The sequence below is a fragment of the Pleurodeles waltl genome, chromosome 1_2, assembly GCF_031143425.1.
Source record: "Pleurodeles waltl isolate 20211129_DDA chromosome 1_2, aPleWal1.hap1.20221129, whole genome shotgun sequence".
NCBI lineage: Eukaryota > Metazoa > Chordata > Amphibia > Caudata > Salamandridae > Pleurodeles > Pleurodeles waltl.
In genome coordinates, this window is record NC_090437.1 from 407,977,866 (window position 1) to 408,003,805 (window position 25,940).

Here is a 25,940-nt window from a genome sequence, read left to right on the forward strand (position 1 = left end):
GTGTCTCCCCACTGGCTCCTATAAATGGGGGCAACCTATAATTATATACATTACATTTCCCATAGAAGTACAGGAAAATAGATTCATTACATGGAATGTGAGAGGTATATGCTTATACATTCAACTACACAAGATTTACGCTTACTTGCCAAGGGGCAGGGCCCATTCTGCACGTCTCTAGGAGACGCATCTTACACCACTGGAGCTCCCTAGATTGAGTAGATGATAGGGGGTGGGATTAATGGTATGACACACTGTAGTTATGTGTTGGTGGCCTCAGGAGTGGCCTTTACAATGTCCCACACTAAGATAGATCCCAGGGCTCGCTATGCAGTATGGGGTGAGGGTTGGACACTTGATGGGATACCCTTAACACTGATGACAGTAAGTGCCCCAATCATGGGACAGGCAGCCTTTTACACAACTCTGGCACCTGCCCTGTTGGCAGACCCAGCAACATGCACACTTTGGTGTGAGGATTACAACATGGATCTCGACCTAGCAATGGACAGATCACACCACTCATTCCCGGGGGCGCACCACTCGTCTGTCTCACAGCATCTGAACACTTGGGATCAAGATCTGGAGGTAGGGGAACTCTGGTGCTCACTGCATCCAACTGACAGTGAGGGCTCCCTTTATTCAATGGTACATAAGATACATTCTAGGGTGTTCATGGTCTTGGAACCATTGGTGTTGGTCACACAGTGCACATGAGTGGAGTATCTGGGTCAAACCCTTTCGGTGCAAAATCCCTTACTGATCTTGCATGTATGGGGTAGGTCCAGACTGAAGATTCCCACTTGGCGCCTGCACACCGCTGCCTTGGCTGATGTGGGGTTCAGTTCACAGATCAGTGAAGCCATAGATCATTTCCATGATAACGAGGGGATGGCCTTGGATGCCTTGTTCAAATGGGATGCATTTAAATTTGTTTTACGGGGATTGTACATGAAATCAGCTTATGGTGTGCACAAGGGGTTGAATGAGGAGGCGACTGCCATGGAAGACTGCCTGGGCGAGCTAGAGAGAGCGTGTCTGATGGATCACAGTGTACAGCCCTGTTGGCCTCGTGAAAGGAATATAGGGAACTAGTGCATAGGTGATAATTAACCTTCATTATAAAGTTTAGACACAGCAGCAACATGAACATGGGGATAAGAAAGGTCACTTACTGGCATAGTTGTTACCCTCAGAGCCGCCCCCCCCCCCAATACGCGACTGCTGCACTCAGACTCCAAACGGGGCAGGTGGTGAAGACCCAGGAGGACATGAATGATGAATGTGAAGATTAGTAAGGGGGGTTTGTATGGGGAGCCCTCTGCGGCAGACCCAGAAGAGCTCTCTGAATACTTAGCATGTGGACACACTTCCACGGTCAGCCCCCTACCGCGGCAGAAGGTAGATAGCCCGGTTACACTGGAAGAAGTGCAAGAAGCGATAACTCAGATAGCCCGAGGGAAGGCCAGGCACTGATGGTTTCTTGGTCGAATTTGATGCAAACTACAGTACCCATCTGTCCCCTTGCCTTCTGAAGATGTATGAGAGTCTAGTGGGACCTTACCGACTTCTATGAGGGAAGCAGTGATTGTGGTCCTTCCCGTACCTGGATGGGATCCTTCACATGCGGAAGTCTTATCGCCAACTGTCTGGGATGGACTTATCAAATTAAGGTCCTGACGCACATAGGGTTTGGGTCACCCTTCCTCAGATGGGTAGCGTTACTATATACCAATCCAATTGCCAGGGTGCACACGGGGGGACATGATATCTGACCTCTTTCCAGGGGCTAGATGTACATGACAGGTCTGCCCCCCTCTCCCCATTTGTGTTCCCACTGGCGATGGAACCACTGGCATGCTTGCTATGGGACTGTGTGCCACAATGGGGTCTTCTGGTGCTAGGACACCCCCTGATCATATCCCTATATGCTGATGATGCACTGATTTATTTGGGGGTGGATCATACTGTGGTACAGGAGGTTATGGTAATGTTGACCACAAACGGGACGATGTCAGAACTTCGTGTTAATTTGGATAAGTCCTGCTTCTTCCCACTGATAGCCATTCCTGAGGACCACCAAGATGTACTGCCACGTACTGGCTTGGCTGTTTGACACCATTAAATATTTGGGAGTGCAAGCACACTACGAGGCACCGGACCTACTGGAAGAAAACTTAGGGAAGGCAGTGACTGGTGACTGCCGCTCACTTAACTTTTGGACTAGACTGCCTTTATCTCCCATGGACTGGATTGCCATCACCAACATGTTGGTGCTACCACGTTCTTATATTTCTTTGTGGCCCTTCTGTTAATTATCCAGATGGCCTTCTTCACAATTCTATGGGGCATTCTGGCAAACCTGATTTAGAGTGACGGTAAGCGACATGTAGCTCTTAGTAAGTTATTTACCCCTTTAAATGAATGGGGCCTTGGTGCCCCTTATTTGGAACACTGTTATACTGCAGCGCAGGTGCAATGAGTGGTGCAGTGGCTTGCTGGTGCACCATCACTCAAATATGCGTGAATCCTAGATGAACTAGCAGATCGACCACAGTTGCACAGGCTCTTGGGACACTGCACCTACCTCAGGTAATAGACAGTGTTTTGTTACATACAGCTTTATATATCTGGAGACGGTATGTGTGCGATGGTCAGCAACGCATGCCCTATGCGCCAAGTGTCCTGATATGTGCCATACCAGAATGTGCAGAATTGAGGGCTATACATTGTGTCCGAAACTGGGAAGAGCGGGAATTGAGCACTGGGCAGATGTGGTGTCTGAAGACATGCTTCAGCATTAGAACATGGGCTGGAACCAAACAGTTTTAACTACACTTAGCCCTACGGGGTGTGATAAAGAAGGCTTGGGGATCTGGGGGTTTGTACTTCTATTTTTCTGACTGGTCTAGTTCACATTAAAATATAAATACACTTGTAGAGATTGTCTAAATGATGGTAAACAGACGCACTATTGGTTCAATGTTGGCAAATGTTATATATTATCCTGGTCGGGTACTTCGGTCCTTCCGACAGTTGGGTCTTGACGGGAGGGGGAGTGACCCCAATACGCAAATATCCAGCAGTAATCTGAACACACACACAATTGAAATGCATCTGAATTCCTTCCCCTGACGTAAAATGGTGTTAATGTATGCCTACTGCGATACTGTTACTTATGCCAATAAAATAGAAAATACAATAAAGATATTTACAAAAAAGAAAACCTTTGCTTTTTTGTGTGTGTCTGACTACATATATATCAACCGTTCAAATAAGCTTTCAGGAAATGTCATCTTTGATACTGCTAGGTTGTCTCTGCGATTGCAAACGTCTGACGATATTCCTGACCACAAAATGGAGAACAAACACCAGAAGCAGAGTTCAAAATTTGTGAACTTAATTATGTAGTATTTTAAATGCATTTTACTAATAAATATCAGAATATATCCCAAACGTCACTAGTCCAACCACTAAACACTTATCAAGCAAGTGCCTCTTTCCGCGTTAGTGACACCACGGTAATATTGAACATCCAAGCAAACAATCGGGGCACTTTCGGGTTCTGATTTATTAAAATGAATTTCCAAGCAGACGTATTTTGGCATTTACTATGCCTTTCTCAATTCCAAAATGAATGGGCTGCTATATCGATCACCTTTACACAAACATCATTACTCCCATTGGTGGCTAGCTTTTTGAGTTGGGACAATCATCTTGTGATCTCTTTCGTAGATGTTATAGCCTCCAAAGCTGTGAAAAGCAGTCCCACTCATTCAAAACCAATTTTGTGACCCTTGCTTGCCGCATTTGACAGTCAAACAATTTTGAAGGCGAGCGCTCATTTAACTAACTTACGCTCTTAATTTTGTAATGACGACTTAGTGTCTAGCGCCATAATAATTTTCTAATATATAGATATATATATAAATTTCTTTATCTATGTGTCTTATAAATATCAGATACAGTCCTGTACCACCGTTTTGATCTATTTCAATGTTGTAATATTTGGAATTTTAGTGTATTGGTCTATGATTGGCATTTCCTACTTGGTGTCTGAGGGAAAAAGTCGAGACATAAGAGTTACAGGAATGCATAGGTTAATTATTAGGCCAGATGGAGTCGTGCTTTTTGGTGCTGGTGATTTTGTCTTTTAAAAAGATCCTCACAGTGTTGTTCGATTAATAACAGTACGTTTTTAGGACGTCCAATTTGATCGTCATTTAGTAGATGTCAGAAATCTCTCCTTTGTTTTGTGACCTCACCAACGCAATTAGCGAGGTAGACCTTTTTTGGTTGCTTTCCATGTCTTGTGATAGCGTCCCCTGCATGTTTTTTTTTTTTTTTTTTACAGGGGCTTTTATCACTGACATTTCAACAGGTATTAAAGCTTGCTGGTTCATAGCAACCCAGTCAGTAAGCGAGTGTACTTCTTGGTACTGGACTTAATGCCGGTGTTCCATTTTTTAGTCTCTGTAAGTCAAGGTATTTCAGTCTGATTGACATTTTACAGAAGAATTTTACCGGTAGGCATTGGGGTGGGGAAATTCAGGGAGGCAGTGTTAACTGTAAGTTATTCAATCCTTATAATTTTATATACAGTTGAGTATACTGTTTTATTAGAAAAGGGGAATATATTAGGTTTGTGAAGTGAAGGGAAAAGAGAGTGATCTGACCTGGTCTCTGGCTACAGTGACAGGTGGAGCATTTCTAAAATGTGTGCGTGCGTAAGGTCCAAAAACTGTGTGAGTTTGGCCATAAACTTTGCACCTTAAAGCCAATGTCGCATCTTTACAATGAAATTTGTTGCAGGCTTTGCCTATGGTCAAGCCCACATGTTGAAATTGGTTATTAACAAAAGAAGCTTGGCTAAGCTTTGTAGACAAAGGGCATACTTTAGAAATTTGTCCCACAATTGAATGCAGAGGTTAGTTCTCAGAAGGCCCTAGATCTCCTCCACAGTAAGTCAATGGTTTGGGTTAACTGTGCAACTATGCATGAGTCTCATGATCTTCAACCTATATTTTGGGAGTTGAGCATTCAGTGTGCAGTGCCAGTGCCAAGGCCATTACATTAGGGTTCAAAACAGCTGGAATGTAAATGCTCTTTGGGATCTAGTACAAAAATAGCACAGGTGGTGAACCTTAGAGGGTAAATAATTATTAGCTATATTCTATTAGGAATGACTTCTAGCATTGGTACCTTTAGTTCTGGTAAATCTACAGTGACCTGAAGAATTAATCCCTGAGTGCAAGGCTTGGTTGTGCTTAAGTGATAATTATCTTATGTATCTGTTGTACTCTTGCGTGATTTAATTTGTCAGTAAGAAATTAGTGGAAATATATCTGTAAGACTTTTAAACTACTGATGGGATATGAGAGATGTAACGTCAAAGAAGTCGTCACTGGATTACATTCCTAAGAAACAGTAAGGTTCAATACCAGGATGAACCCTTCTTTCAGAAAATAATGCACAGAAATGGCATAGTGACGAAAGACATAGGGGGTTATTACAACTTTGGAGGAGGTGTTAATCCGTCCCAAAAGTGACGGTAAAGTGACGGATATACCACCATCTGTATTACGAGTCCATTATATCCTGTGGAACTCGTAATACGGCTGGTGGTATATCCGTCACTTTACCGTCACATTTGTGACGGATTAACACCTCCTCTAAGGTTGTAATAACCCCCATAGTGTGAATGCCAAATGGAAAAAACTTTTGAGTTTAGTTATGCTTAGTTATGCCAACTGTGCTTATATGATGTAAACAATTAAAGCTTTATGATGTATAAAATGTCCTAACATTTTAATATGTGTTGAGTATTGAATGGTGTGTGGTTAGCATGCCTTTGACATTCTCTCACTCATACTTTTATCAAATAGTCCTCCAGCTATTCCAAACTATAAGGTGTCTGGATAGTAATCTATCAATGTAAAACAATAATCAGGATGTAATGGTAACTCTGGCTTGGACTTAGAAAACGGCAGGATGGTCCCTCGTTTTGATAATGTACTAAATTTAAAACGCCCTTATTGTGTCTGCAAAATGTATAGAGCAAGTTTAAATGAAATATGAAAAACTGTTATGAGCATGGCCAAAATAAATTGTAATCAGCTGAGTAGTTCAAATAGTGGCTTGTGGGCTATAACAGAGATGATAGGAGCCAAATGAAGCAAACATTATACTGAAGCAGCCACAAAGGTCATACAGTAATGCAACAGACATACAATGTTGCAACACCTGGCTTGTAACCAAAGACACATGTGAACTCTACTTTGCTAATCATTTTTTTTATCCTCGCATTTTAAAGGCACCGATCACAGCAGATGGATCTCGAAAACAAACTTTTTTACTAAGCCTTCATCACAAGTACCTCCTTTCATGCCCGCCATGGTTGTCAAAATTATGATAAAAACAAAGCATGCTACAATGGCAGAGATAAAGTTGATAAAGCAGTGAAATTACCTGACTGAATTATAGATAGCCAGAGGTGTCTGCTCTTTTTCCTTGGCCATTCTCATCATATCGAGCACAGCCATTCCAAGGCATTCTTCCTGGGTTTCATGAGTAACTGGCATCTTCACCCATCCATTCACAAAATCATCCCGCCACTTAAATTAGGAGGAAGATGAGGGGAAGGGAGAACAAAAAACAGAAATTATTTGATTTCTATATCACCATATCAGGCTGTAGTTTATTCAGCATGTATCTAAAGACACTGATTAATGTAGATTGTCATGCTTCACCAAATATTAGGCTGACACGTGATAACCCAAAAAGCTTAAAAGCACTGCAGTGGATTTGTTTAAATGAAAAACAATTAAAGAATTGTCATAGTACTTCAGGGAATATTTTCTCAACACTAAACAGAATACCCAACCTAAGTAAAGGCAACAAAAAACATACTTTCCTTTCACCCGGATCAATATTACGAAAGGGTATGTAATGAGTTAACACAAGCTCTTACAATATACAGACTAGGAATAGTTTTTTAAACTTTTGACTTTTGTGGACTGCCACTTAATCATTACTGGAACTCGGAGACACCTGCTGAATCATTACTGGAATCCGGGGCCTCCCACTGAGGTATTAAGGGAAACTAGGGACGCTCAGGTAAGAATAATCAATGTTTTTAACTGCAAAACAATACAAAAAATAAAGAAACAAGTATTCATCAAACAAATACAGAAATGTTAAAATATTTTATTTAAATCACACACAAAAATAAGTTTAATCGGAAGGTTAGAGCTTGTCTAAAGTCAATTGAGACCACTCATCGTTCATACCATTTACTGTTTAATGCACTTGCACAGCTCCCACGAATCAATCTGATACTAACATAATTTTTAACTACCAATTTCAAATTGCTTTACGTTTACCGAAGGTTTTTAAATTTTCACTTTTACAATTTGCTTCTTTAATTATATACACTTTATTAATCTGCTTCTATTATTTAATTTTCTAAGCAGTTGCGGAATCCCAAGGGTTCTAGGCCCACAGGTTAAGAACCACTGGTCTAGGGATTGTGAGAAACACATACACTGTCAGTGACAATCCCACTGATGCTAAACAAATGTATAAGTATACAAGAAGAGATTTAAGATGTTCCTGAGTTGTTTCGTTTGGCTTGTACTATAGATTGAATGCATGTCAACACAACTACATATTGATAATTGAAAGCTGTGTGTGTTTGGCTTAGAGGCAAACTATGTCAGAAGGTTGGACTGGTCTGTTCACAAAGACCACAAAAGTATCCTCCGTTAAAAGCACAGCATCTGCTTGCTTTTTAAAAAGATAGAGATGGTTAAATGCCTTAAAATCAGTAAAAGGGTCAGCCGACCAAGGGCCAAAAATGTTATTTGCTATCCTCAGAGAAGTTTTGGTATCATGGAAGACTGCAACTATGTTCTTTAACACCTACATGTCTGATATTTATTACTAAAATGCATTTAAAATACTACATAATTAAGTTCACAATTTTGGAACTCTGCATCTGGTGTTTGTTCTCTATTTGGCTCTTAATAATGTGGTTAGGAATATCGTCAGACGTTTGCAATCTCAGAGACAACATAAGAATATCAAATATGACATTGCAGGTGTTCCCTGCTATCCAGGGCACAGGATACTCAGCCTGCGACAGAAGGACATTACCCAGTTTTCTTAACTCTCCTTGAAAGTTTATTTGTGCAGCTGAGACCAACCTAGAATGAGGTGACATGAAGACTGAATGGAGATACTGTGTAACACAGTCATCACAGTGGCAAAGTTGCTGTAGTTAAGATAAAATGTTCAGTTGTTCATTATATATATATATATATATTCACTGAAATAAACAAAACTTAAAGTAGCATTATAGTTAAGTGAATTTATCAGTGACAACATTAACAGTTTGAATTAAACAAAAGCACAGAAATTCACCAGTTATACAGCTAACTAAACTTGCGCCCCCACCATGCCCAGCTTATGACCTCACACGACATCACTCATGACATGTTCTATGAAATCATTTATGACATCACTGATGACATCTCAAATGACATCATTGATTACATCATTGCTGACATCATTCACCGACTGTGCTAGTTTGTTTCATAGCTCTCATAGTGGTGGGTAACTACCATATTACTTTTCTACATAATTTTGTACAGTCAGTGTCCAGCTAATCGGTACAAGGTCTTACAAAACCCCTGTGCTCCCAATGCACCATAGGTGTGTAGCAGTATTGAACACGTTATAAATCTTTGTACTGAACAGCAACTCTGTGTGCTGGTGACAGCTGAAGTGTGGTCATTATGTTCTAGAAAGGTTTTTTAGTACTGCAAAAAAAGCTTCAGACGGGGCAAAGATTCTACGTACTACATACTAAGTGCTTTGAGTTATTAGACAAAGTCGACTGAGCAAGACAATTTCTACTGAACTTAGAAGACTGTGTGCACCAGGTACTATGCTATGTACATGTGCTTGTTTTGCTTCAGAAGATGGGCTATCTGTAAAGTTTACCCCACAGTAGGAAGGCTGCAGGTAGCATGATCTTTAGCACCTTCACGTTTTGCATAAATTGTCCACAATGCTTAGAAGATACTTTTTAATATCCTGTGGTGTATATCGCAAGAGAGTTTCACTAAATGCAAACAGTGTGTTGTAGAATACACTCCCTCCATAGAAAAAAACACTGTTATCAGTACCCACGTATCTACTTAAATCAACTTAATGTCTCAATGTAGGTTCAGGGACCTTAAGGGGTTTGATAAAAGTAGAGGGTCTGTAGTAGGCCATTAGTTATGTAACAGGACTTGAGTATCTGGACAAACTTGGCTTTCCCTGAACAGCTGCATACAGATTGAACACAGTGTGCAGGATAGGTTACCCTTTCATCTGTGGTTCACAGTCAACATGAACTTGGCTACTCATGAAGTGTACGGTAACACAAGCTTGCTTTGCCAATGGGGGTTGTATGTATGATAGCAGTAGGGACACTTTATATTATTCTGAGCTATTTTGCATTTACCTTCTCAGTTCTAATGGTATACTCTTTTAAAGAGCAATGTATACAAAAGAAGCTTTGATTATTTCATCAGTAATGTCATCAATGACAATCAGTGATTTCATAAATTATGTCATAGAACATGTCATGAGTGATGTCATATGTGAGGCCATAAGCAGGGCATGGAGGGGGCGCTGGTTATAGTTAGTTCTGCCATCGGTAACAGGTGAATTTCTGTGTTGTTTTTTTTTAGTTCAAGATGCTAATGTTGTCACTGACAAATTCACCTAAATATATAACATTACTTTAATCTTTTTTTTTTTGTGAATTTTAAGGTTTGTTTTTTATTTTAAACAAAAACAGATCTTTTTAACACACCTAATTATACCATTACTTTCACTTTTTTTTTTTATTCAGTAAATATCTAATGTTGTTTTTTTTTTAACATATAGTAATATTTACTTACGAAAAGTAAATCCAAAACAAAAGCTGTGGCAGCCAACCCTATGCTGCACGCACATTTCAGACCTGTGCAGCATGGGGTTGGCCACAATGCCTGGGCCTGGGGACGACATTCCAATGGCCCCCTCCCTGACTCTCATTAGGTGCTGAGGACCCCAGCCCCAAGGTCCTTTTGTGTTTTGTTTTTTTAAGGGGAGGGGTCTGCGTGGTCTCCCTCCCTGGGCATCATTAGGCCCTGGGAACCACATCCCCCAGGGACATTTAATTTTTTTAAAGGGGAAGGAGGCTGTGTGCCCCCCTCACAGGGCCTCATTAGCCTTCAGCTGTGCAAGGCGGGGGTTGGCTGCAGGACTGCCAGGTCCTGCGGCTCACCCCCCCCCACATGCAGCCAACTACCTTTAGACAGCCAGCCCCACATTACAATATACAATGGCCTTTATTTACCTACCTAGCTTGTTACTTTGAACTGTGCAGGGTATGCTTGGGATGATCTTCATGAGTTTCTCTGTCAAGCTATTTTCAGTGAATGTCTAAGATGTTCGAAACAAAAACAAATATTTTTATTATGCCTAACAATAATGTTACTTTCACCCTCCAGCCATGTGCGGTGGGAGGGTTAGGCCCTGGAGATCACATCCCTCAGGGCCTTTCTTTTTTCTAAAAGGGAGGGTGTCTGTGTGCTCTCCTTCACAGGGCTTCATTAGGCCCTGGGAATCCCATCCCCCAATGCCTTATTTAAAACAAAAACAGATATTTTTATCATACCTAACTATAACGTTACTTTAACCATTGTCTTTTTCAGTGAATTTCTTTGGTTTTGTGGATGTAAACCATGTGCAGTGTGGGGCTGGCTGCGTGTCAGCTTGGCCTCAGGCCAGCCCTGCAGCGCACATCCAAAGGCTGCGTGCCGTGTGGGGTTGAATTTACATATGGTAATAAAATTTTACCTTACGTTTAAAAAACCCTATAAATTCAACGAAAACCCAAAAGTTAAAGTAAGGTTATAGTTAGGTGTGATAAAAACATCTGTTTCTATTTTTTTTTAAAACAACTTAGAAGTTCACTGAAAGAAAAACAAAGGGAAAGTACATTTATAGCTAGGGAAATTTGTCAGTGACAACATTAACGTTTTGAACTAAAAAAAACAAAAACCTCACCAGTTACTGCTAGCAGTGCTAACTATGACTTGAGATGGAGGATGGCCACCCAGCCTTCGGTCAGCCACCGTTACATGCAAACTGCCTCTACACACGGCCTTCAGCCAAGCCTTGTGTCGACCCTCCTCAGGAAGACAACCCCACTTAGCATACCAGCTGGCCGATTGAGTTTCGCCTTCGGCAAACTCTTTTTGTAAAAAGATTTTTGGGTCGATATGCAAAACCAGAATAGGATGTGCAAATCCACATCAAGGTCAGGAAAGCACACAATCGGGCCACACTTAAAAGACCGATAGGCAACAGATAAGTTGGGGAAGCCTGTTCTGGGTTTGTGACACAATGCAATAAAGCTTATCCGTCATTACAGATTCCTCAGCACCCTAAAATGATAGCCAGGATCCACAGCACCTTTTGCAGATGATGGACCATGGCCAACATTTTAGGTGTTAGGGCTTTGCGAATTCCAGATAGAAATCAGAAATCTTGAATCTATTTTTCACAATTTTTTATGTAAACCAGGGAGGGCCTTTTAGGGGTCTTTCCCACTACAGCCTGGGGGTCAGGGTGTTCTTACCCAGACCAGACCTAAGGTGGATGGGACTTTTTTTATTAGAAAGTTCTATGAAGATTCGTCAACCAGCGCCACAGTTACAAGCAAAGCAAAAAAAAGTTTTCTCTTATGGGAATATGGTCCTAACTATAACTACCCAGTGGTTGACTGCCACTGGGTAATACTACTGCTGGTCTCCATACATACACATCAAACATGCCAGATTCAGGAACGTACCCTGGATCAGCTGGAAGACAAATCAGACAAGTGATTCTGACAGCACTTAAAGCTAAAGACCTGCGACAATGGAAGCTGTAATGCTATGTGTGATGGAAGAATAGGTAGAATGACCTTTAGTACTTGACACTTCTTAAGATGCTGCTTCTTTAATCTTCATATACATGGGCGGCTTGGGAGTTCTAGATATGTCAGTCTGCTACTCGTGTGTGGGGAGCATGGTTTGCCTCCAGCGTAAGTGCGTGACCGGCAGCACACAGCAGCACCACAGAGCACATATGATAAGGTTGGTATTTGTTTGTAGTGCTTTCCTCTTGCTAATGTAGACTCAAGATTTAAAGAGACAAAATGCCTTTAATCAAGATGATAGCCTCTCAAATCACCAAATGGCTGTCCTATATGCTGAGCCACAATATGAATGACTCTACCAGCAAGCAAAGGCTGAAGGGTACTGAACCACTGCCTAATTGTATGTATCCTGTCCTGTGGGATCATTCAAAATGAAAGTGATCTTTCTAACAAGCAATAGGGAGGAGAGCTGCTCCAAAATCCCTTTCTATGTATAATTTTGTTCATCATGTAATGAGCTTTAGCAGACTTTGGGCCAAGAGCCTAACTTGCAATTGAGTTCTGTAGTACAACGTTCTTCTATGAACACCGCCCTATCCAATGGTGACTTTATGGATAATCTCAAATAACTTAAACCACTGCTGACCTACCACTCCTGCTATGGCGGCTTTCCCCATCGCACTTTGGCTATCACTGGTGTAGAGTTTAGAGAGACCACCCACGACATTGACGGCAAATAGAACAAGGTGAGCTTGTGCGTCAATGTGGTTTGAGGAGCACAAATGGTAGAGATAGGTGCAGTACCAATGAGTACATATCCCTTCAAATATATTCTGAGTGAAGGGACATTGAAGTTAACAGCACCTGCACAGCAGCCTCAAACTGCATGCTTACATTTTTCACATGTTTTGTATTAACTTTCTCTTTTCAAAACAAGATATGAATGTTTACTGGTGCCCCCATGGGCACCACTGCCATACCACAAGTGACCCTCATTTTAAGTAAAAATTAAACACTGTGTGAAATAGAAACTCATTGCAAAGGCATTATTGAGATCTATGTGTCTATTTATATTTAGGTACCAATGCAAAGCGTAAGGTCACACATCCTATTTTTTTTAATTAAAAGCACATAAGATAAATAAAGTAAAGTGTTGCATGGGGAAATGATGTATGGATAATAAAACACAAATAGGTGTCAGAATGAGGTTGTCTTGGAAAATTTGAGTATATAAATATAACACTGTGTAATAAACGTATCCATAAAGTGAGATCACACACCAATTAAAACCTTTTTACCAAGTACTGGGTTTTACTACTGCCAGTTTAACAGACTGGGAGTGGTTTACAACAATGGTGATAAATATTTGTAAAGGGCATATGCAGCAAAACTGGTTTGAGATAGTTTCTGGGCTGTCTCCAGACAAACGTTGTGTAGTGATACCCCACACAGCAAGGTAGTTTCTGGCACTGAGATCCACAACAGAGGCAAAAAGAGGTATAGATTTTGCACTAGCTCTCGCCTTGCACAACAGAATCCACAGTCTTACCCCTCAAACCTATCATCCACAAAAGGGGAGTACTCCACAAAGCCTGTTCAGAAGCCCCTTACTGGCAATGCCCTTACTGAAGTTCAGACTCTGGCTCTCCACCCTTCAGCCACAGGAATGCATGCAATACACTTCAACTGTCTGGAGAAGCTGTACTCGCCCTCCATCATGTGCCATGCTAGACCAGAGGAATACAAAATTGATCCAACTTTCCTTTACAATTAATACTGTGGGCCAAACTTGATAAAATATCTGCTCCAGCATTTGAATGATCTAATTTCCAATTATTTTAAGCTTCCAAGCCCTGAGCTGGTCACCTGTCCTTGCTGAAGCAGTGGTAGCCGAGCACAGCGCAGGCTGTTCGTCCTATTCTACAACCATCAGAGAACCAAATACAGTACTATCTTCACATGTAAAAAATGTGGCTTCTGTCTATAGTCTTGAATCCTCTGAGTGCTGTCTCAAAAAAAAATCTATATTCAAAAAAGCTGAATTCAAAAACTGATACTTACATTTGCTGATTGTCACCTTTCCTTTTTACTTTCACATGACCCTCTGCTCATTTTCCTATCCCTCCGTCTGCCTTTTTTCTCTGAGCACAACCTTTTGTAAGTCACTTGCATGTTTGGTTTAACCTCGAACAATCTATTTCCGCAATTTGTGCACAAATCATTCAAATACTACAATTTCTCCTTTTATGAAAGCGGTACACCTGCAACTTAACAGTACCTAACCCCCTGTAGCTCTTCTATTAATCCCATCAAACATCTGCATAACTCACATACCACCAACTAATGACAGCATCTAACTTCTATTAATTTCATCTACCACAATGAAATGGAGTGAATGCTTGAGCGCATAATATTAAGTAACCAAAGTTTATGGAACAGCGTGCTGTCTGGAGTAAATAGCTGTAAGTGCTAAATGCAATTGCAATTAAAGTCCCATCCCTCTGATCCCAGTAATAGACAAAACTATTAAGAAATCTTTATCAGTACAACTACATAAAATCATTATGGAAAATAGCTTGCTAGTCTAAAATCTAATTAGGTTTAGACAGGGCTTCAAGCACTGAAACGATTATTCTCTAAAGGAGGAGTGTTACCTCATATATAACCTGTCTTGGTTTTACTTCAGTAAATTGCCTTTGATAGAGTTGACCGTGACATACCACACAACACTTTAGAGAAACTTGAGTCACTGCTATAAAACTCTATTTGTTCGTTAGACGGCGACCTATTCAAACTAACCATTTTCTCTCAAAGCACCTGTACACCAATGTTGGTGCAAACAAGATCTAGACTGCCTGAGTCTTCGTAAGAATCTGAGTCCTCCTAAGACTTGGTCCATGGTTCATAAATAAAATTGTGCGAGACAAGATCCCAGGTTAAAGCCTCATGGGATTATTCAAATATATGACCATTACAGAAAGTAAAAAGGAAATAGTTAATTAGGTAATCAGCCTAATCAAAAAAAGTCAATATATTGTTCTGCAGGAGGTCAAACATAAATTAAACCTCTGAAGAAAACCCAAGGAAATAACTAAATATAAATCAGTAAACAGATCAACCAAGTCTGCTCAGTTAGAAAGCCAAAGAAAGTCTACTTTAATCAGTATAAAATGTTCTAAATGTAAATCAATAAACAGAATAATGCAGACTCTGCCTCTTCCAAATTAAGCCACAACACTGGCTCATCTCCAAAATACTACAGTTTTTATATAATGTTTTTAGAGTTCAGAAGCTATGCGGATTTCATGGTATGACAGACATAAAAAGATTGGACTCTCAGTATTGCAAATACAAACTATTGAATATCCTAATAAAGATGATACTCCCAGAGACACCTACTGCCTAATGCATTTCATCGGTTGTGTTATTCATAACTAAGAAAAATAACTGCCGTTTTACGTACACAGCAACACAAAGATGTGTTCAACTAATGAATGACATACATAAGGCATCAGCATGCAACCTTGGAAAGTTACCAAAAAAAGGAACTTCCTGAGCATTCCTTTCTCGAGAGAATACAAATTGAAAATGTCACTTACCCAGTGTACATCTGTTCGTGGCATCAGTCGCAGTAGATTCGCATGTTCTGCAATAGCTCGCCATCTGGTGTTGGGCCGGAGTGTTACAAGTTGTTTTTCTTCGAAGAAGTCTTTCGAGTCACGGGACCGAGTGACTCCTCCTTTTGTCTCCATTGCGCATGGGCGTCGACTCTATCCTCGATTGTTTTTCCCCGCAGAGGGTGAGGTAGGAGTTGAATTGTAGTAATAGTGCCCATGCAATGGAGTGACTAAGTATGCACCTATTTAAGGTTGAGATGATACATATATAAATAATTGAAGGTAACTTCCAAACTGCTACAGGCTCCCGGGGAGGCGGGTGGGCACATGCGAATCTACTGCGACTGATGCCACGAACAGATGTACACTGGGTAAGTGACATTTTCAGTTCGATGGCATCTGTCGCTGTAGATACGCATGTTCTGCATAGACTAGTAAGCAGTTATTTCCCCAAAAGCGGTGGATCAGCCTGTAGGAGTGGAAGTAGTCTGAAATAATGTCCTTAATACGGCTTGACCTACTGTGGCTTGTTGTGCGGATAACACGTCTACACAGTAGTGCTTGGTGAATGTGTGAGGCGTAGACCATGTGGCTGCCTTACATATTTCTTGCATTGGGATGTTTCCTAGAAAGGCCATGGTAGCACCTTTCTTTCTGGTTGAGTGTGCCCTTGGTGTAATGCGCAGCTGTCGTTTAGCTTTAAGGTAGCAGATTTTGATGCATTTAACTATCCATCTAGCTATACCTTGTTTTGAAATTGGGTTTCCTGCGTGAGGTTTTTGAAATGCAATAAAGAGTTGTTTAGTTTTTCTGATGTTTTTTGTTCTGTCAATGTAATACATTAATGCTCTTTTGACATCTAATGTATGTAGTGCCCTTTCAGCTACGGTATCTGGCTGTGGAAAGAACACTGGAAGTTCCACTGTTTGATTGAGATGGAACGGTGAAATAACCTTTGGCAAAAATTTTGGATTGGTCCTTAGGACGACTTTATTTTTGTGTAGTTGTATAAAAGGTTCCTGTATAGTAAACGCCTGAATCTCGCTTACTCTTCTTAGGGAAGTAATGGCGATGAGAAATGCCACCTTCCAGGTTAGGAACTGTATGTCGCAGGAGTGCATGGGTTCAAAAGGTGGACCCATAAGTCTAGTTAGGACAACATTTAGGTTCCATGAAGGAACAGGTAGTGTTCTTGGTGGTATAATTCTCCTAAGGCCCTCCATGAATGCTTTAATGACTGGTATTTTATATAGGGAAGTTGAATAGGTAGTTTGCAGGTATGCAGATATTGCTGCAAGGTGAATCTTAATGGAAGAGAAAGCTAGGTTAGATTTTTGTAAGTGAAGCAAGTAACCCACTACCTGTTCTGGAGTTGTGTGTAATGGTTGTATTTGATTAATATGGCAGTAGCAAACAAACCTCTTCCATTTACTTGCATAGCAGTGCCTGGTGGATGGCCTTCTTGCTTGTTTTATGACTTCCATACATTCTTGGGTAAGTTGTAAGTGCCCGAATTCTAGGATTTCAGGAGCCAGATTGCTAGATTCAGCGATGCTGGATCTGGGTGTCTGATCTTTTGGTTGTGCTGTGTCAACAGATCTGGCCTGTTGGGCAATTTGATGCAGGGTACCACTGATAGGTCTAGCAGTGTTGTGTACCAGGGTTGCCTTGCCCAAGTTGGTGCTATCAATATGAGTTTGAGTTTGCTTTGACTGAGTTTGTTTACCAGGTAAGGAAGGAGAGGGAGAGGAGGAAAAGCGTAAGCAAATATCCCTGACCAGTTCATCCATAGGGCATTGCCTTGGGATTGTTTGTGTGGGTATCTGGATGCGAAGTTTTGGCATTTTGCGTTCTCCCTTGTCGCAAACAAGTCTATCTGAGGTGTTCCCCAGAGTTTGAAATAAGTGTTCAGAATTTGGGGGTGAATTTCCCATTCGTGGACCTGTTGGTGATCTCGAGAGAGATTGTCTGCGAGTTGATTTTGTATCCCTGGTATAAACTGTGCAATTAGGCGAATTTGGTTGTGAATTGCCCAATGCCAAATTTTTTGTGCTAGCAGGCTTAACTGCGTGGAGTGCGTCCCCCCTTGCTTGTTTAGATAATACATTGTTGTCATGTTGTCTGTTTTGACGAGAATGTATTTGTGAACTATTATTGGTTGGAAAGCTTTTAGTGCTTGAAAAACTGCTAGAAGTTCTAGGTGATTGATATGCAGTCTTGTTTGATGTACGTTCCATTGTCCTTGTATGCTGTGTTGATCGAGGTGTGCTCCCCACCCTGTCATGGAAGCATCTGTTGTTATTACGTATTGTGGCACTGGGTCTTGGAAAGGCCGCCCCTTGTTTAAATTTATGTTGTTCCACCACAGAAGCGAGAGGTAAGTTTGGCGGTCTATTAACACCAGATCTAGAAGGTGACCCTGTGCTTGAGACCACTGTGATGCTAGGCATTGTTGTAAGGGCCTCATGTGCAGTCTTGCGTTTGGGACAATGGCTATGCATGATGACATCATGCCTAGGAGTTGTAATACCATCTTTGCTTGTATCTTTTGTGTTGGATACATGCGTTGTATGATGGTGTTGAAATTTTGAATTCTTTGTGGACTTGGAGTGGCTACTCCTTTTGATGTGTCTATTATGGCTCCCAGGTATTGTTGTACCTTGCGTGGCAGAATTTTGGATTTTGTGAAATTGACGGTGAACCCTAGTTTGAAGAGGGTTTGTATGATATGATTTGTGTGATTTGAGCACTCTATTAACGAATGGGCCTTGATTAGCCAGTCGTCTAGATATGGGAACACATGTATCTGCTGCCTTCTTATGTGTGCTGCGACTACCGCTAGACATTTGGTAAAGACTCTTGGTGCGGTTGTTAATCCGAAAGGCAGTACCTTGAATTGGTAATGTATTCCTTTGAATACAAACCTTAGGTATTTCCTGTGCGATGGGTGTATTGGTATATGGAAATAAGCATCCTTGAGGTCTAAAGTTGCCATGTAGTCGTGCAGCTTTAGCAATGGCAATACTTCTTGTAGTGTGACCATGTGGAAGTGGTCTGATTTGATGAAAGTGTTCACTACTCTGAGGTCTAGGATTGGTCTCAGTGTTTTGTCCTTCTTTGGTATCAGAAAGTACAGTGAGTAAACTCCTGTGTTTATTTGTGTGTTTGGCACTAATTCGATTGCATTTTTTTTGCAATAGTGCCTGCACTTCTATCTCCAGGAGATTGGAATGGTGTGTTGTTAAATTTTGTGCTTTTGGTGGTATGTTTGGAGGGAATTGTAGAAATTCTATGCAATAACCATGTTGGATAATTGCTAGAACCCAAGTGTCTGTAGTGATTTTCTCCCATGCTTTGTAATAATGACCTATTCGTCCCCCCACTGGTGTTGTGTGGAGGGGGTGAGTGACATGTGAGTCACTGTTTAGTAGTAGGGGTTTTGGGGCTTTGGAATCTTCCTCTATTTCTAGGGAATTGCCCTCCTCTATATTGTCCCCGAAAACCTCCTCTATACTGTCCCTGGTAACTGGACGGTGTGGCTTGTGAGGTGCTGGCTTGTGTGCTTTGACCCCGAAACCCCCCTCGAAAGGGCGTTTTACGGAATGTGCTGTAATTCCCTCTGCTCTGCGGGGAGTAGAGTGCGCCCATGGCTTTGGCAGTGTCCGTATCTTTTTTGAGTTTCTCAATCGCTGTGTCCACTTCTGGACCGAACAGTTCTTTTTCATTAAAAGGCATATTGAGAACTGCTTGTTGAATCTCTGGTTTAAATCCAGACGTTCGGAGCCATGCATGCCTTCTGATAGTTACAGATGTATTAATTGTCCGTGCAGCTGTATCTGCAGCGTCCATGGAGGAGCGGATCTGGTTGTTGGAGATGGCCTGTCCCTCCTCAACCACTTGTTTTGCCCTATTTTGTAAGTCCTTGGGCAGATGTTCAATGAGATGTTGCATCTCGTCCCAGTGGGCTCTGTCATAGCGCGCAAGTAGTGCCTGGGAGTTCGCGATGCGCCACTGGTTTGCAGCTTGTGCTGCGACTCTTTTACCAGCTGCATCAAACTTGCGGCTTTCTTTATCTGGGGGTGGTGCATCTCCAGATGTGTGAGAGTTGGCCCTTTTCCTAGCTGCTCCTACAACGACAGAGTCTGGTGGCAGCTGTGTAGTGATGAAAACCGGGTCCGTAGGAGGCGGCTTATACTTTTTTTCTACCCTTGGTGTGATTGCCCTACTTTTAACCGGCTCCTTAAAGATGTCTTTTGCGTGCCGGAGCATACCAGGGAGCATAGGCAGGCTTTGGTATGAGCTGTGGGTGGAGGAGAGTGTGTTGAATAAGAAATCATCCTCGACCTGTTCTGAGTGGAGGCTTACGTGGTGAAATTGTGCTGCTCTAGCCACCACTTGAGAGTACGCGGTGCTGTCTTCTGGTGGAGATGGCTTCGTAGGGTATGCCTCCGGACTGTTATCTGACACTGGGGCGTCGTATAGGTCCCATGCGTCCTGATCTTGGTCACCCTGGCTCATGGTGGTGTGAGCTGGGGAGTGTGATGGAGTTTGTGCTGGTGAAACGTCAATCACGGGCGGAGGAGAGGGTGGTGGTGTAACTCTTTTCACCACTTTTGGTTGTGGTGTTTGTTCCGTCTGGAACTCCAACCTCCTCTTTCTCCTAATGGGGGGAAGGGTGCTTATTTTTCCTGTCCCCTGCTGAATGAAGATACGCTTTTGCGTATGGTCCACATCAGTTGCTTGTAGCTCTTCCTCAAACCTATGCTTCTGCATTTGGGAGGTTAGCGAGTGCTCTTCTGTATAAGAGCCTGAAGCTGGGTCGCTTGCAGTTTGTTTCGGCATCGAAACTTTGTCTGCGTGTTTTTTCGGCTCCGAGGTGACTTTTTTCCTTTTCGGGGCCGAAACCTCTCGGCGTCGATCTGTTTCGGTGCCGCTGTCTCGGCGTCGAGCCATGTCCGCACCGGCATCACGGTGTCGAGGATTGTCTCCAGCACTTTCTCGGTCCCGAGAAGGCTGCGTGCCGGTGTCTCGACCGGAGTCGGACGACCTCGGCACTGTTTGGGCCTTTTTCGGTGCCGACGGTCGGTCACCGAATTTATGGGTCGAGCCATGGCCTGGTGGCAGTGGCGTCCCCTGGGCCTTGTAAATGTTTCTCTGTGTGGTTTTCGACGTCTTACTCACGGTTTGTGTATCGTCGAATCCTTCGGAGTCTGAGTCTTGGATCGAGAAGGTACCTTCCTCTTCCTGTTCCTCGAACTCCCGTTGGGCTGTCGGTGCGGACGCCATCTGAAGTCTTCTGGCTCGACGGTCTCGGAGTGTTTTTCGGGACCGGAACGCACGACAGGCCTCGCAGGTGTCTTCGCTGTGCTCAGGTGACAGGCACAGGTTGCAGACCAAGTGTTGGTCTGTGTAGGGGTATTTATTGTGGCATTTGGGGCAGAAACGAAACGGGGTCCGTTCCATCGGCGTTCTTCAGCACGCGGTCGGGCCGACCAGGCCCCGACGGAGGATCGAAAAACTACCCCGAAGGGCACCGGAGCTCTTCGATCTTCGATGCGGTGTTGAATGTAAGTACGCCGATCCCGAACGCAACAATACCGACGAAAATCTTCTGAAATTAGCTAATTTTCCGTTCCGAAACTCGGAGCGACAGGAACACGTCCGAACCCGATGGCGGAAAAAAAACAATCGAGGATAGAGTCGACGCCCATGCGCAATGGAGACAAAAGGAGGAGTCACTCGGTCCCGTGACTCGAAAGACTTCTTCGAAGAAAAACAACTTGTAACACTCCGGCCCAACACCAGATGGCGAGCTATTGCAGAACATGCGTATCTACAGCGACAGATGCCATCGAACATTACATTACAGACACCCGAGTTGAGTCTTCTTTTTTAATTGTTTTCCTGAAATGGAAAAACATACAATAATACAAATAAATGTGTACTATTATTACACAGATACAAACAGCAGTTAATGCAACCTGAATGCAAGCTGACTGCAGTCTAGTCATGCTAACTGATGCATGATTAGATGATTTATAATTAGCAAAACATTGTTTACATTTAACAAGCATTGGCAAAGCCAATAGGTCTCACCTATGCAAGAGCTATTGGCTTTGTAATGTTTTAGGCATGTTGTTAACCAGCATGGGTAAAGGTCAGTGGCATTGAAGAGAGTGGCAAGAAGTGGTGTAGAGTGGAATAGCGAGGAGTGGAGTAGAGTTTTGTAAAATGGAGTGTCACAGAGTGTTGTGTATTGGAGTGGCATAATGTGGAGTTGTACACAGTGGCATTCACTGGAGCTGCGTAGAGTAGACTGGAGTAGAGTACACTGGGGTAGAGTGCTGCAGAGTATTGTGGCATAGAGTGGAGAGGCGCAGAGTGGAGTTGAGTGGCAGAGTGCAGTGGCATAGAGTTCAGTGGCGCAGAGTAGTGCAGAGTAGAGTGGCAGATAGTGCAGTGTTGCAGAGTAGAGCATGGGTGTGGAGTGGTGTACAGTAGAGTGGCATAGAGAGCAGTAGGGTGATGTAGAGTTCAGTAGCAGAGCATGCAGTGCTGCAGAGTAGAGTGTCAGAGTGCAATCGTGTAGAGTACAGTTGAGTGGCTAAAGTGCAGTAGCACAGAATGGTGCAGAGTAGAGTAGCATAGAGTGGTGCAGAGTAGAGTACAGTGCCACAGAATGCGGTGGCATAAAATGCAGTGGCGTAGAGTAGCGCAGAGTAGAGAGGAGTAGGGTTAAGTGGCAGAGAATACAGTGTTGCAAAGTAAAGTGGTGTAGTTTGCAGTGCCACAGAATGGAATAGCATAGGGTGCAGTGGTGTAGAGTAGATTGTTTCAGAGTAGAGGGAAGTAGCATAGAGTGGAATGGTGCAGGGTAGCGTGCAGTTATGTAGATTGGCATAGAGAGTAATGGCATACAGTAAAGTGGTGCGGAGTGCAGTGGCATAGAGTGTAGTGGTGCAGAGTAGATTAGAGTGGTGTACAGTGGATTGGCAAAGAGTACAGGGGCACAGATTTGAGTGTTACGGAGAAAGTGTCTAGGCGTAGGGTGTATTAGAATACAGTGCAGTTGCGCAGAGTGCAGTGTAGCAGAGTGGGGTAGAATACAGCAACTTAAAGTGAATTGTGTAGAGCAGATTATATAGGCCTAGACTGGAGTGTGTACAGTGCAGTGGTGAAGAGTGTAGTGGTGTAGAGCAGAGTACCAAAGACTGCATTGGCACAGAGTAGAGTGGTACAGGGTAAAGGAGAGAGGTGTGGCATGAAGTGGTGTAGAGTGCAGTGACGTACAGTGTAGTGGTGCAGAGTACATTGGCATGGAGTAGCATAAAGTGGGGTGGAGCAGCATAGAGTGTGGTGGTGTGGAGTGGTGCAGAGTAGAGCAGAATGGCATAGAGTGGAGTATTCATATTGTGGTAGCACATTTCCATTACAGAAAACACATTTTTAATTGAAATGTCCATTACATTTGCACAGATATACAGCTTTACTTATAAAACTATAATGAGCACAGAGGAAAATGTGTGGAAATTGCATCACCTAGTTCAATGATTCATTTTGATCACATTAAAGTATTTGTTCCCACCACACTTCAGAAATAACAAAAATGTGCTTCATTCGTGCATTCATAATTCTGATACATTCTGAAATACTTACTAAGTTCATTTAAATATTGTTGTGTGCTACAAAAAACACTTTCCCACCCCCAGTATACAGCAGGATTGTCACATAAATCCTCCAACTTTGAAGTCAGAGAAAGAAAAGGAAACAAGTGCCCTCGGAAGACAGTGCCTGATATTTGACCACAGTCTTTGAATGCACAGCAAATGTGACGAGATAAGAACAAGATTTAAAGGTATGTGAACAGAAAGTGAGTTTGTGGAAGAATACAGAAAACAAGGTTTGGGCAATGGGAGGGGGGCGGACTGAATGTGGAGATCCTAAAGCAAATAAAGCCAGCAAATAGAAAGCCAGAACGTGTGAGTTAAAAACCACAATGGCAATGGTAATCAATGAGAAGAATGCATTCCAAGGTAAACTTTCTGAAAGTCCCCAAGATGTCTTTAGCAAACCAGGCAGCTGTGCTGTCTGGTAGGCTGTAACCTAAAAACCAGCATGACTGTGACTGGAAACAGTGCTACTAGGCACCTCAGTGACCATTGTTAAAGATGGTAAGTTTTTAAAATTCGTCTATTATTACAAAGCATACCTTGGCCTATATATAAAAACAGTCAAATGACGACATTTTCAATGGTGACTGTTTAGAAATATAAAATTGACTAGCGAATCTGCATAGTCTCTGCCTTTATCTTCCTGTAGTTTCAGGAACCATCATGTGAAAGTTTGAGCCAGCACTAAAGCAAATACAAGTTAGGCTAAGGATGGAGGAGGATTTTAAATGTCAAACCTGTGATCAGTTTAACTGGGGAAGATTTAGTTGAGGTAGAACAGACTTGATGTGCAGACATCAGCTGAAGGAAAAATATACCAAAAAGGTTCTTATTTGTAAATAAATATGCTTGTTGACTATGCTCACATAATAGATACACAAAATCGGACTTACAATGAAACAACAAACAGATCTGGTCGTAGTGATTATGTTCTTTTTCATCTAGAAGCCCTGCCAGTAGTTGTGAATATGCTGGTAGTGCGAAGAATAGAAAATTATCACAAGCCTCTGATAATTAACCTTGCCCTGACATCAGTTAAATGCCATCTATTTAATAGAAGGCAAATATGGCAACAACTAAACTAGATTTATTTATTAAACTGAGAACATTCTAGTAGAATCTAAAACATTATGCACATTTCCTCCCAGTACTATGAGTGTGGCAATGAAAGCTCTTGATGATGCAGTCAAAGTGGGTAAATCTGAGGACCAGGACGCTCCGGATGCATTTGATATGCTGATTTAGAATATTATTTTGGACACCCCTAGGTCGAGTGCCGATAACTTCCTATTGTTTGCAAATGATGTAGTCACAGAGGCATTAACTGAACTAGCTATACATTGTCTACTGGGGGGTTGGAAACTTACTTTAGAGAATTTATACTGCCAATCCATGTTAGTTAGGTTTTTTAGTGTCAGACCCCCTTTCCAGCAGCCACAGGGAAAACCGGGGTGTTAGATTTGTCTGCCTTAGGGTGGTCTTTCTCTAAAAAATGTTGCTTCTTTGCCAAACATTCTTGCTGTATCTTTTTGTTGGCCTTAGGACTCTGAACACCTTATCACTGCTGACCAGTTCTAAAGTGCATGTGCTTCTCCCTTAAACATAGTAACATTGGTGTATACACAAAGGGCATATTTAATTTACTTGTAAGTCCCTTGTAAGGTGATATACCACGTACCGAGGGCCTGTAAATTAAATGCTACTAGTGGGCCTGCAGCACTGTGTGTACCACCCACTTAAATAGCCCCTTAAACATGTCTCTGGCCTGCCACTACAGGGCCTCTGTGTTCAGGTTCCCTGCCACTTCGACTTGGCATTTAAAACCTCTTTCCGAGGCTTTAACTCCTCTTTTATTACATATACGTCATCCCTAAGGTGTGCCCTAGGTAGCCCATAGGGTAGGGTGCTATATAAGTAAAAGGCAGCACACGTACTCTTATGTTTTACCTGTCCTGGTAGTGAAAAATTCCCAAAGTCATTTTTCACTACTGTGAAGCCTACTCCTTTAATAGGCCAGCATTGGGAATTCCTTAATATACTTTTAAGCTATAATTCCTGATGAGAAAGAGCTGCATCATGTTTCATATCATTAGAATCGTAATGATAAATCCTCTTTAATGGTAAAGTTGGATTTAACATTACTATTTTAGAAATGCTACTTCAAGAAAGTAGCATTTCTCTGCTCTGACAGCTCTGTGTGCCTGCAGCCTGCCTCCAATACACGTCTGGGGTGGGTGACAGCTACACTTTGTGCCATCCATCTGAACGGCCACAAACACAGGAAGGTTAGATGTGTCTGAGCACTCACCTGCATTCTGATGGCTATTCCTGGACAGGAAGGGAGGAGGGAATCTGACACTTCCACCTGAATAGAGACTGCCTGTCCCCACACAAAGGGCTGATTACCCCCTAATGATAGTCTGATGCCAAGGCTGAGGAAGAATGGACCTCTGTGCACTTCAAAGGCCCTTCTTTGAAGTCACCCCCACTTCAAAGGCACATTTGGGTAGAGGAACCTGGTTTCTAACCCTACCAAATCAGTACACTACTGGACCTGTGAAGAACTCTGACAGGAGTAAGGACTACTGTGCTACAACAAGTGCCACTCTGCTAGACTGCTTTCCAAGAAGGACTGTTCTCTGCTTTTATCAGTTACCCTGCTGATCTCTGAGGAAGGACTGGACCCCTCTC

The 25,940-nt window shown here is 42.4% G+C and overlaps 1 protein-coding gene across 2 annotated transcripts in view; it reads right to left on the bottom strand.

The window, feature by feature from the left end:
* Positions 1-25,940, bottom strand: part of JAK2 (Janus kinase 2) — an 882,548-nt gene that overhangs the window by 372,036 nt on the left and 484,572 nt on the right. For both annotated transcript variants that reach the window (XM_069240320.1, XM_069240330.1), the window contains one exon: positions 6,469-6,614. In XM_069240320.1, coding sequence (XP_069096421.1) covers positions 6,469-6,614 — 146 coding nt within the window. The remainder of the gene's footprint in view (positions 1-6,468; positions 6,615-25,940) is intronic.